This window comes from Medicago truncatula, chromosome 3, assembly GCF_003473485.1.
Source record: "Medicago truncatula cultivar Jemalong A17 chromosome 3, MtrunA17r5.0-ANR, whole genome shotgun sequence".
In the NCBI taxonomy this organism is placed as follows: Eukaryota; Viridiplantae; Streptophyta; class Magnoliopsida; order Fabales; family Fabaceae; genus Medicago; species Medicago truncatula.
This window is the reverse complement of record NC_053044.1, coordinates 18751366-18765217: the sequence shown is the minus strand read 5'-3', so window position 1 is coordinate 18765217 and position 13852 is coordinate 18751366. Positions and strand designations below refer to the sequence as shown.

Here is a 13852-nt window from a genome sequence, read left to right as displayed (position 1 = left end):
TTTTACTAGGTAGCATACTAGCCTCCAACATTACATAGGAGTTATAAAAAAAGTTAAAAAATAATAGGTGGCAACCAGCGTGGATTTGATTGTTACCTTTCTAAATTTAACTTTGTTGGAACATATGGAGTGTTACGGTGTCGATTAAAACAAATTCTCATGTAAACTTTCTCAATATTAGTATTCATTTATGAGGCGAGATCAAGCCATTGATTTTTTAACGGTCAACTAATCATAGTCATTGGATTTGTAATTCATCTTTGGCTTTTCACCTATAAGTAGAGCTCCTCTCCCTCACTTCTATTCTCCCCAAAAGTTCTCTTGAGTTGTCAAATAATTTTTCTCTCTTCTCCCTCCTTTAGCTTGTGTTGACGAGCTATTCTTTTTCTCTTCCTCTTTTTTTGTCCCTTCGGATTTAAAGAGTGTTCTTAAGGTCATAGTCTATTCGGTTTAAAATGTCCCTTCGGAATTAAGAATGGTCTTAAGAACATAGTCCCTTTCAAGATAAAGTGTCCCTTCGAAAAATAAGAATGATCTTAAGAATATAATCCCTTTTTATGTTTTATGCCCTAGGAGAAAAAGTTAGAGGTTAGAGTGGCGGAAACACCATATAAGAATGATCTTAGTACCATATAAGAATGGTCCTAGTACCATATAATGGTCCTAGTACCATAATAGAGTGGTATCAATATCATATTAGAGTGGTCTTAGCACCATATTTGAAGGTGTATTTCTAGAACAGATCCTATAGTGCAATAGGACTTTGATACAGTTGTAGCTGGGTTGTTTTATCCTGGGGACATCGTGGTTGATATTCTTCTTTCACAATTTTGGACAGTGTCATGAAACGTCTTAAAAAGAGCGACCTAGTCCGCGAATCAGCCTACTAATATCTTCGGTGACAAAATTATTTTTTTTAACTAATTTTGACTATTGTTCCAACAAACTTCATCTCATCCTCTTCCATCATATATCCTCAAATTGAAAATTACGGTTCATTATCTCTTATCTTCTTCATTCTTGTGGCAAGTGTCTGAAAGCCAGTGTAATGAATGTGCTTTGGCAGCAGACTTGCAAGCATTTTTCTTCTCATAATACCAACTATTGGTGTAAACTATGGTGTTTATCCTTTTATAAACTAGTGATAGGAGGAAGCTCTAAGATATATTTGAACTAGATTGATGACCCGTGCGCCGCACGGGTCTTATAAGCTGTATGGCATTCGATAATATAATAAGACTTTAGATAATTGAAAAAGATAAAAATTAAGACAGGCAAAAATACAAATTAGAACATAAATATATTTGTAATCTCTCTTCTTAAATATTATATATGAAGGCTAGCTAGATAATAGTATAGTAATAAGATGGTGAAGTTTGTATTTCTTATACATCACGTGACATTTACATCAAAAACCAAGACACATTGCCCATATGATGCAGAAGCAAAAACCAAGACACATTGCCACGAATTTCCACACTCATCAAGCAACTTCAAGTTTGTTCTAGCCTTGTCAAAAGCTTGATCCACAAAATGTCCAAAATGCAACACCTTCATTTAAAGCGAACATCACGTACAGTAATTAGGATCAGGGACATGTAAATTATAAAGATGAAAACTGATTAAAACAAAAATAAACAAACCATACGACCTACCAAAAACCCCTTAGAAACATCATTTTCAGTTAGTTTTTTCATCATATTAACAGCAAAATTGTTGTTGTCATGGCGAAATGAAAGGTTAGCAGTCAAAGGAGGCAGATTATTGTTGAATGTTGGTGCAACATTTATTCTGTCGACAACAAAATGCATCGGAGGAACAAACACAGAAGGCTTGATAACCTTCCCAAACATGTCCTTCAAAACCATTGCAAATTTCCCCAAACCAACAAACATCAGGGTGATCCATGCTCCAAGTCGAATCCCATAGAAATCTCTGAGAGCCTTCTGTCCCTTAGAAAAAAAAAATTCACCGTTAATTTTTTCAACCAAGATTTCAAACTGGTTCTCTTTTGTATCAATCAAAGTGGCATATCAGGTGATCTCATCTCCAAAGTCAGCTCCAAAGAGGTTTGGTAATCTCACAACACCCTATAACAAAAAAAAAACAAAGAATAAATGTCAGAATAGTCCAACCAGCTGTAAAACGTATGAACATAATATGAAATAATATTTAAACCCACGTCCTCAACATCATATTCAACAATATAGGAACGGTATTTGGTTCGCGCTTCGCAGTTTGTTTACCGCCTTGTCCAATTCAGTAACAGGGTTGCACACCAAAGGTCCTACTAAAATAACACGTAAAAACTGAGATAGAGGAAAACAATTATATTCGAATCAAAATGAAAGCAAAACTTGTTTTATGAAAGCTAAACTTGTTTTACCAGTTAGTGCATGGTAGGACAACAACGTTTCAAGGTTAGAGCGAGACATATTTTCTATATTTTTTTGTTATGTTAGCAATTTACAGTAAGAACAAACAACCAAGATGAAAATGATCAGCAAAATAACTTAGTAATATATATATATAGGATAACAAAGCAGATGGGAAAAGCATTGAACATGTATGGGAAAACGAAAAAATAGGCTGAGTGGAGAGGCACCGCTTTTCTATGCGGCATAGCAATAGAAAAGCATTGAACATGTATGGGAAAACGAAAAAATAGGCTGAGTGGAGAGGCACCATTTTTCTATGCGGCATAGCAATAGTTGGAATTAAATGTCGTACATTGCATCAAAATGGCACGTTGTTCTGATTCCTAAAATCATGGTCTTTGAAATTCAATCAGTGGAATAGAGAGAGAATTTTTAGGGTTAACACTAACAGAAGTTAATGCATGAGATTTAGAGAAAATTTTTTAGGGTTAAGCAATTGCAAACCTAATAACATTAAGGAGTAAATGATTAGTGTGAACTTGAATTTATAATTACTTATTGAACTAATTGAATGTATTTTGTTTGTTGGAATCAATGAATTGATTCTTTTTGTTGTAATATTGTTAATCGGTTCTTACAGTTTTAAAATTCGATAATGGCAATCAGAACTTAGCAAAAATTTCAAGTATAACATCACATTTTGGAAATTAATAGTATGTCATGCCATACTTAGTTAACATAATGCAACATTGTCATTGTCACTTAAAAATAAATGTTTCATAGCAAATGTGTAGGATATGGTGTGTTACACCTTTTTTTTATGGGAAATAAGGGTAATTAAAGGATCCTTGTGGGTAATTCATAGTAGAGAGTACCACAAGAAACAACACAACTTGTATTATAGAGGAATTAGGTATATATATTTTTATAGAATTTTAGAATATGTGGTATAAAAATAAAACTATTAAAAAATAACTATCCTAGATTCTATCCTAAAATAAAACAGAAAATATTTTTGGTATTTTTAAATATTATATGGAAAGAGAATAAAACTAGACTAGACACGATGAATATGTCCTCGTGAGCTTAGCTCAGTTGGTAAGGACAATGCATAATATATGCAAGGTTCATGGTTCAAATCCCGACCACTGTAACGCCCTCTTTGAATTATTTGATTGTTTTAATAGGTTTAGAATATATTTATATGATTATGTGATTTATTAAGTGGCTTATTTTAGAATTTATGTGATTTAAATGATTATGTGGTGTGTCGTTATTTTATTAAGTAGTGTTATTTTATTATTTATTATAATAAGTCTTGAAAATAGAAATAAGATTAAGATTGTGGGGCTGTTTTGAGAATTTAGAGAGTTTAGTGGATTAAGTGGAAATAAGATAAAATAGAAGGGAAGAGATAAATAGGAGAAACTAGGTTTAGAATTATTTTTCACGTACAACCAGTTTTTGAGAAAAGGGAGAAAACACGAGAAGAAGAGAACCAAGAGAGAGAGAGACCGTCGATCATCAATACTAAGGTAAGGGTGGGACTAACTTTCTGTAATTCTAAGTATTTTAATTCTGAAAACTGGATTTAACATGATGTAGGTGGTAATTTTGATGATTAGAGAAATTAGGTTTTGGTTTGGAATTGATTGTTAAAGAGTAGGTAATTCAATGAATTAACATAAGAATTGAAGTTCAGGCTGTAGAATAAACATAGGTTGAGTTTCCTATCAAATTTGGAATTTGGGTTGATGAAATTGGGGCTTTTGGAGTGAAAACTGGTCTGTTCCCGTAGATTTGTCTGTCGTAACTCGCCACAGCGAGTAAACTTACTCGCCTCGCGAGCTGCACTTTGACAGCATCCCCTGTTTCGCGTTCTTGCGTCTTTTTCACACGTTTATATTTTGAATTGGCCTTTGGTGTAAACATGAAAGTTGTAGATAATTGTGTTAGCTTTCTAGTGGCTTTGGTTTGACTTGAAAATGATTTTTTGTGTTTGAGATATGATGAAAATACTCCAAAGAGGTCTTAGTGAAATCTTATAAAAATTCAGCATGACCATTTCTAAGTTAATCCAAAACTTATGGGATAATTCCAAACCTCAAAACTAGAAGTATTATGAGTTCAATTAAGGAGTTTAAGAGTATTTAACCTATGTTGTGAGTTGGTCCTTGGGGTAGAAACGAGGTTGTTTATAATATTAATGTTCTTTAGAGAGTCTGAAATTAAGATGATTAATGTTGTTGGTTATGTGAAATAATTATATGTCTTATGTTGTTGGTTTTCATTAATATTGTTATGTTGTGAATTGCTTGTGCTGTTTCTGTTGCTGTTGAATATTGATCAAGTTGCAGATGTTGGTTTAAGTTGTCTAAGTTGTAAGTTGTCGTTCCAAAGTATTGGAGTTTTACGTTGTTGTTTTATAAGAGGTGGTGTACTCTTAAGTTGTTGTTTTATAAGAGGTGGTGTACTCTTACGTCGTTGTTTTATAAGAGGTGGTGTACTCTTACGTCGTTGTTTTATAAGAGGTGGTGTACTCTTACCTTGTTGTTTTATAAGAGGTGGTGTACTCTTACGTCGTTGTTTTTAAGAGGTGGTGTATTCTGATGTCGTTGTTTCATAAGAGGTGGTGTACTCTCACGTAGTTGTATTGACAGGTTGACGTTGTAGTCGTCGAATCGTTGAAGTTGTTGTTGATGACAAACCATGGAATGTTAATGATCATGTTGTCGTTTATATTATTATAAGATGATGAATATGTTGTGTTGCTTATATTATTATGAGATGAAGATTATGTTGTGTTGTTTATATCATTATGAGATGATGATTATGTTGTGTTGTTTATATTATTTTGAGATGAAGATTATGTTGTGTTGTTTATATTATTATGAGATGATGATTATGTTATTGTTTATATTATTATAAGATGATGAATATGTTGTGTTGCTTATATTATTATGAGATGATGATTATGTTGTGTTGTGTATATTATTATGAGATGAAGATTATGTTGTGTTGTTTATGTTATTATGAGATGATGATTATGATGTGTCGTTTATGTTATAAGAAAATGTTTATGATGTGATGATTTATGATGTTATATGATGATGGTTATGATTTGATTATTATGTGCTAAGTGATGATGTATATAATGCGATGAATATGAAGTTAATAATGATTAGAAGTTGATTGAGTTATTAATGAAATATTATAAGAAGATTTAATGTTACTAATTGATGAAGTTTAAGTTGTTAAATACTTTTGATGATTATATGCTTATTATTATTGAATGTGAAATCTCACCCCCTTCTGCTTGGAAATATTGCTCTTCGTATGAGTAACTTGCAGATGATCGAGAATAAGTTGTTGTTAGATTGCTGTCGTGAGTGGACTATCTTCCACGTGTGTCTTTAGGTGCTCTGATACGTAACGGGATGCGAACTTTGTTGCATGCTTTTCTATTCCTTACGTATTAGTTAATGAATTTTCATAAATAAGATGTTGATTGGATTTGTATGAGATATCAATGATGAGGCCTTCGTGCACAAGAATAAGACTATTTTAGATGTTTGAATAAATTCCGCTGCAAAGTATTAATTATTATGTTGTTGAATTTTGAAGGATAATTAGTTAATTATTCCATTTATGATTTTAAGAAAATAAGTGTGACATTCTGTTTATGTGACTTACTCTGATTAATTAAATGAAATTTTTATATTGGAAAAACGGGGTGTTACAACCACCATAAAAAAAAAATACGATGAATATAAAAACTAATCTAGTCTAACATGATATGTTACCTAATAAAAAAAAAGGAAATAAATTACTATGTGATAAAAATAATAAAAAATGCAATTTGTGAAAATAAAAGAAAACTAGAAATTAAAAATTAAAAACAATGAAATAAAATTTAGTTTAACCTAATCGAAAATAATTATTTAAGAAAATAAGTTTCACAATTGCGTTGTCGAAATATCAAGAATTAATTCTCGCAACAACGCCAAAAATTTGATGGTCGAAATTGGCAAGTGTACCAAATTGGAACAAGTAATAAACTAGTAAGTTTATCAACTCAGCATAGATTGTTGTTCAACTTAGTAATTAGCAACACTTATTTAGAGGGTAAATAGGAAAGAGATTAAAAGAGGGTTGCATGTTTTAATTACCCTGCCCATTGCGAGATTAGGTTTTTGATTCAGAGATTTGAGGGCGATTAGGGAATCCTTTAATGCCCCTTTCGTCTTTGTTGAAATTAACTTAGTAAAACAACATTTATGTGGTGTCTAATGATGATTTAAGAACTATTTTCTAAACTCCATTAACCCTTATGGCAACAAGTACTACAAGTTAACCTTGCTAAAATTACGGTGTTTTTAGAAGTAATAATTAGAAAACCCAAGGTTTCATACTTAAATTTCATTAGTGATGCCAAGAACGGGGAAAGAATCTTGGGTTGTAAATACTACTAATCTACTACAGATCAATTTTCCAGATTTCCGATAGATTCTCAATTGAAAAAGAATTATGAACAGACAAGTACAAATTAAATAAGACACAAGAAAAACATAACTAAATGAAAAATTTATTAATTGAATCCAACAAATAAGAATGGATTTATGTTAGAACCCTAATATGTTGGTCTATATGGCCAATAAGGATGCGCGCTAGAGGGGGGGTGAATAGCGATTTAAAAAAGGTTGCGGAGTTTTGGCGAAAGCGTTTTGAAAATATACTGAGTTATTGGAAATTTGCTTTGAACAATCACAAACTGTAACAAATTTCTAAGACTATGCTCTAATAAGATTTACAAGAAAATTGAGAGATTCACAAGCAAAATCTTATTTCAATCAATTATTAATAATACTTGAACAATTTGCAAAACAAAACAATTTCAAAACCAACCTATAAGAAAATATAACAAGCTAAAAAACAAAAACACAATGTATATGCAATTGATGAATTGCTAACAATTGAAACTAATTGATCCAAGTGAAATAGTGAAAACCTAATTCAAGAAATTAGGTCAATTTGAACAAAAAAGAACTTAGATCAAAATCAATTTCTATTTTATCAATTAATAAATTTAAGCATATGCAATTATCAAAATTAAAGAGGATATAGAAGAGAGTATGTAACGCCCCGGATTTTGGTCCAAGACATTACTCCTAAATCATTTTCCTTTTCTAAAAAAACACTGCTATTTATTTATTTCATCAATAATATATTCTAGCCAAACCTATACAAAATTCTTAACATAATGTAATTAAAACTCTTAAACTAATATCCTTCAAAAATTTCTACTAAAGTTACAATTCAATCAAAAACTCAATTTCGTCCCCCGTACGCACTTCAAGCAAAAACTTCAAAGCATAGATCATCTCTTCTTTGGTACCTAAAATGTTAGTGTAAGGGTCAATTTCCTTATCCAAATTGGTTCATACTCAAAACACAAGAACAATGCCACAAAATAGATAGTATCAAAACTTCTCAATCAAAAAGAAATAAGAAAAATACATTTAAGTCTTTAAGGTAAAGTTCATACACATTTATTTTGTATATATAACAGTTTAATCACTTATCAACACAGATGTATAATAGACCCAATGCAATGCAATGATGTGTAAAATGCATGCTCTTAAATAGTACATGATCCGGATATAACCCGCCACACAGGCACCACACAGAAATATAATTGCAATTCCCGCCACTAAGGCATCCACACAGAATATAATTGCAATTCCCGCCACTATGGCACCACACAGATGCATATGCCATGGATGATCATGAAAATGCAGACTAAAACCCCGCCACTTAGGCACAATAATGCAATATGATGTTATCCCGCCACTAAGGCACCACAAAGAAATATATTATTAACCCGCCACTAAGGCAAACGCATAATCAAATAAAATACCCGCCACTAAGGCAAACTCATAGGCAAATATAGTCACATATTAACACATCATCATCCACATGAACCAAACTGAAATATTTTCATAAAACTCATATTTCTATATTTTCATTTATTTAGTTTATCAGCAAAGTCTAACACTTCTTTAACAATACCACAAAAACAACGTCATTCCACATAAAATTATCATACAGACATCATATAAAATATAATTAAACTAATAACTTTTATAAAAGGTTAAATTTTACCATATGAATTCATATTTTAGTTGTTTTGTTCTTTTCAACAAACAAGAATCTCTACCTCTAATTCATAACATAATCCTAGTACTTATTAAGAATGTATGGGGGGAAAAGCCCTTACCTCGTAAGCTTTTCTTCCTAGCCAAACACTAAACTACCTCAAACCTCAAACTCACAGCTACGGTACAGACACATTTTCTGTCACTCCAGGAATTATTTTGACGATTGGACCGTTGAAAACGAAGAATCATGTGACGTGATCCAACTCTCAAAAATCAACACAATTCGATGGCGAACGGAGGCCTACTCTTAATCCTACGTATAGAGGCAGGTTCAGGAAAACAAAAACGGAATGAAATTGTACTTTCATAAAATAAGAATATGAATGAAATGGAAGGACATGAAGTCTTAATAACTTACACGAATTTGACTTGGAAGAAATGATACGATCTAATTGATGGACCTGGAAACTAATTTTATTGCCGGTCACGGGTAGAGAATGTGAAGATGAATGGGATAATCAAAAGAGGTTGATGGGGTATATTTGTTAAATGTCTTCATGCAGAAGGTTTGTAACTGAAATCGTATGAGAATTATATATGCTAATGGTATTTGAATGCCAAACCAATGTGGAAAGCGATGCTAATAAGTAGTTTAATTGGGTTAGTGGAGGAAATCAAGCTATTAGGTCTCTCAAACGAAGCCACCACACCAAGTAAATAGGAGATATTTTGAAGCATATTTGACTAGGCAATTAGACAATGTAAAACGCGTGGTACGACCAAATCTAAATAGAAAACCAAATTAATAAAATAATTAATATCATCTTGACCAAAAATAAAATAAAGGAATTAATATAATACAAATTATTATCTCTAGAATAGATTACAAGTAAAAATACAACAGTAAATGATTTGAATAAAAATAAATCATGTAAGGAATGATAGCCTATTTTTGTCACCCAAATTGATTAATAAAAATGAAATAGATGGAATCAGATTCAATTGATAAACCAAAATAAAGAATGTCAAGATTTTGTAAAGTTTATCGCACATAAAATAAATTGTTGAACAACTAAGTGGCAAGTCAAGAAGATTATTTAAAAAAAATACATATATAAAATATTGGGATGTTACAGAGTACGACACCGAGATTTTTATATTAGTTCACCCTTTCGTCCTTGCTTCGGGCTACATCTACTCTTGGTGAAAAATGCCTCGACCGAGGACTTCCACTAATAGTAATAATGTTGAATTACAAATGTGATTACAAGAGTTCCTTTAAACTATCATAGTTCTTCAACCCCATTGTAACCACTCCCCCAAACTTCAAATACCTTGTGAGATTATTCACTTCAATTTAGAACCTTGATTAAACCTAGTCAATTTTCTTGAAAGAAGCAACTTACAATCCCTATTAGCACCCTAGCAAATCTTATGACTCAATGAACAAAGTGATTCTAAGAAATGTGTTTAATCTTGAAAAATGTATGAAAAATGAGTTTTTGAGACCTAGAGAGAGAATAAATGCAAATAATTTAATACTTTGGGTGTTATGAGGAAGTGACTATATATAGAATGGGGTTGCAAGTGAAAATTTCGGCAAAAAACAACATAGTGAATCAACTCACTAAATGTGTGAATCAATTCAGACAGCAAAAAGACAAGCTAGATGACATATGATGATTGATGCGATTCAGTGTATATTTGAATCGATAAATGAGCTCAGGATGAAAATTGATACGATTCAGACTTATTTGAATTGACTCAGTACATAGTCAGAGAGAATCCAGGATACAATTAAGACAATATTGAATGAATTTAATAGTGATACAATTCAAAAGCTTGTGAATCGATTCATTAGAAGTCAGAGACTTCTGATGATATGATTCAAACACTAGTGAATTGATTAAGACACTAAAAAGGTAAATTTTGGCTAAGTTTCATATATGTGAACAATGCACATGACACCAATGAATCCTGGGACAATGAGACATAGATGCTAGGTGCTTTAATATGACTATATGCTAGAGAACAGATATCAAAAGGATTAACTAAAGAACATCAAAGAAAAAAAAATATAACTATACAAGCTTCATAATCAAAGAGGTTTAGTTGCAAATGGCAACCTACAACATTACGAAACAATAGAAAAACGTACCCAAGGAGAACAAGAGTGTAACGCCCAGGATTTTCATCCAAGACTTAATTAAAAAATAGGAAAATGTTAACCAGTGCCCCCGGGACACTAGTTAAGGAAACCAAATATAGTATAAGTATCTTGGAACTTGTGTAGTCAAAGTTTAAAAAGTGTAAAGAATTATGTTTTCAATACAAATATTTCTTTTTTTGTTTCCTTAAATAGTACCCGGGGCACTAGTTAACAAGACCCTTAAATATATTCACTTCTTTAAAAAAAAAAATTTGAACGAAACTGACAGAAAGGTAAACTATTAAAATAAAACACTAGAAAATTACTCTTTTAAGATTAATTATTTTCTAACTGAAGAAATAATAGAGTACAAAAATATTTTAAAAGTTATAATTACAAATTAATAAAAATTAATATTCTTTTCATTGAAAACCCCAATTTTTCACGTAAACATTTCATTATACATCAAGCTTCATATTTCATCTTTGGTACCTACAACATTAATTATATTAATGTAAGAGTCAATTTACTTATTCTAATTACTTCATACTCAAAGCACAAGAAACAATGCTCTAAAATAGATAGTATAAAATCTTTTCCATCAAAAAGAAATAAAATTACACTCAAGCCATATTTTAAAAAAAGAACTCAAATAAAATTATGCATGAGATGCATGCTCTTATAGACTACATGATCCGTATATAAACAAGCCACACAGGCTAAAAATGAGTCACAAATGCTAAACAAGCCACACATGCTAAAACGAGCCACAAATGTTAAACAAGCCACACATGCTATGCAAATGTCATGATAATGAAACAAGTCACACAGACTATGCATATGCTATGTCATGATAATTATTTAAAAAAAATATATTCTAGCCACTTAGACAAATGCAATATAAAACCCAGCTACTAAGGCAACCACACAATTAAAAATAAATTACATATTTTTTTATTCTCAAACATCACAAAACATATAAAACATAATAAAATCGATATTACATTCTCATATATAAATTTCATAAATAAATCCAAACTTTAATATATATATATATATATATATATATATATATATATATATATATATATATATATATATATATATATATATATATATACAGACACACATACATATATACATATACATTTTAATTATTATTATTATTTCTTTCAAACGACAAGAATTTCTACTACTATTTCATAACACCGTCCTAACACTTAGTAAGAACATACGGGAAAAAAGCCCTTACTTTGACTATTTTCTTCCTAGCCAAAAACTTCAAAGCTCATAAGCATTCTAATGGAATGTTCTTTATCACACTACGTCTATTACTTATAGGTGGTCGCTCCTATTGCTTGATTGTTCTCCTTCTCTTTTTTTCCTTCAAGTTCTCCCTTTATAAGTTTGGAAAAAATGGTGGAATATTTGGGGTGGTCTTCCGAGTGTTTTTATTTCCCTTGAGAGGGAGGAGTAACAATCTGAATTAATAGTCATTATTCTTCAATTCCTATCAGCATATCAATGAGAATAACTCTCCTATTATTTCTCTTAATATTGGTTGACTAACTATTTATTTCTTGTCATAAATATTGTCATTGTTTTGAATATTTCCTCTTAAATCTTCCTATTATTCTTCCTTGAGGTCAAAACGTGTGGAATTAAAAGAGAAAATAAATGTAAATGAATCAATCATCACTTAATGAGGCCCGGGAAAAAGGGGTGGTACGTATGCTAACAAGGAAAGATAGGAATAACTTCTTGGAGAGAGATTAAAGAGAATTAGAGATTGACATTCTTCCAATACTATTGATAAGCACTGAACATTTTCCTTAAATAAAGAGATTGAACAATATCACGATGGAAGGAAGTGAACGTCACACAAAAATGAATAAGGGGGAGAAAGATCTAGAAATTATTAATTGCTAAAAAAACATCATTAAATAATAATTAGCATAAAAATTAATCATGAAATAACTAATTGTGCAAATAAGATTATTCTATTATTATTACACCAAATAAATAGATGAAATCATATTAGAATAGTATTCCAATTAATTTAATTAAGATAAAGAATATCACTATTTTCTGAAATTCTTTAAAAAATCAATTTCTTTAAATTCTACACAATATTTGAATTATTAAATAAATGATAAACTAAGAAAATTAATGAAAATAACATGTATAAATTTTGGGTCGTTACAAAGAAGAGTAAAGATATCCTCTACCGTAGAACTTTGATGCTTGATCCTTGCCTTGAACCGTTACGTTTTTGATTGAATAAAAGTGTGTGTAAGGGTCTCTATTTATAGCATATGATTACTTAGGGTTTAAGAGAAGAAAATTGAGTTTTTTTTTTTTTTTTTTTTTTTTTTTTTTTTTTTTTCCACCGATCCAGCTTGAAAAACAAGCAAAGGGCATGTACGCATGAGGCACATGGCATGTGCGCATGAGGCATCCCCTCTTGTGCGAATTCTTGTGTTTTCGTCCCGTTTTCGATCGTTCTTTTGTCTGGAAACTGCTAGGAACTTCAATAAATTTTCTTCATCTTGTATTTTCTTCAAAAACCTTCTAAGAACCGTTGGTCTTCAAACTTCATATCCTTGATCCTTCACATGATGTCTTGATTTGTCGATTTACATGATTCCCTACTACAAAACACTCTAAACACTCTACAACATATTCGAATGCTTGTGCTGACGCACTTGCAAATATAGCTTGTGATGGGGGGGTTTCACTTTGATGTTATATGAGCATTGTCCTGCTCAAATTAGTATGTTGTTTTTAGCTGATTAAACTGGTGTTTGTACTCCGCGTATTGTTAGGCGGTAGTTTCTTTCTTTGTTGGGCTTAGGCCCTCTTGTTATAAAAAAAAAAAAACACTCTAAACACCCATGAAGTTTTATGATTTAGGATAAACGTGAATTACAACGACTTAAATGAAACAATACTGTTTGTTCCTCGAACCATCGACAACTCATATAACTCTCAACTTATTTGTGTTCAAATACAAAGAAAAGCACTAAAAACATAGTCAAAAATATCATATGTGCTCCGTCGTTAGTTAACCTTTTGGTGCGGTCTTGGATTAACTCCAAAGTTAACGGATTTTAGTATGATTTTTACTAGTGGACCACTCGACCTCTTAGATATTTGGGAGTGACTCT

At 31.2% G+C, this 13852-nt stretch overlaps 1 protein-coding gene and 1 long non-coding RNA gene across 3 annotated transcripts; both read right to left on the bottom strand.

Moving 5' to 3' along the window:
- Window positions 1-1281: 1281 nt before the first annotated feature.
- Window positions 1282-2474, bottom strand: LOC25490554 (uncharacterized). 2 transcript variants are annotated; one of them, XM_024777826.2, is made up of 3 exons: window positions 2183-2474; window positions 1656-2090; window positions 1282-1551 (listed from the first exon to the last, which is right to left on the bottom strand). In XM_024777826.2, exons 2-3 carry the CDS (start codon window positions 1893-1895, stop codon window positions 1393-1395), a joined length of 399 nt encoding a protein of 132 aa, XP_024633594.1. In that variant the 5' UTR covers window positions 1896-2090; window positions 2183-2474; the 3' UTR covers window positions 1282-1392. The 2 variants fall into 2 exon arrangements, with proteins under 2 accessions (XP_024633594.1, XP_039688358.1); XM_039832424.1 differs by having other exon boundaries at window positions 1656-2474.
- Window positions 2475-7497: 5023 nt separating this feature from the next.
- LOC112420020 (uncharacterized) lies at window positions 7498-9231 on the bottom strand. The gene is made up of 3 exons (XR_003010237.2): window positions 8955-9231; window positions 8656-8849; window positions 7498-7773 (listed from the first exon to the last, which is right to left on the bottom strand). It is a non-coding gene; the product is annotated as an uncharacterized lncRNA (long non-coding RNA).
- Between the last annotated feature and the right edge of the window lie 4621 nt (window positions 9232-13852).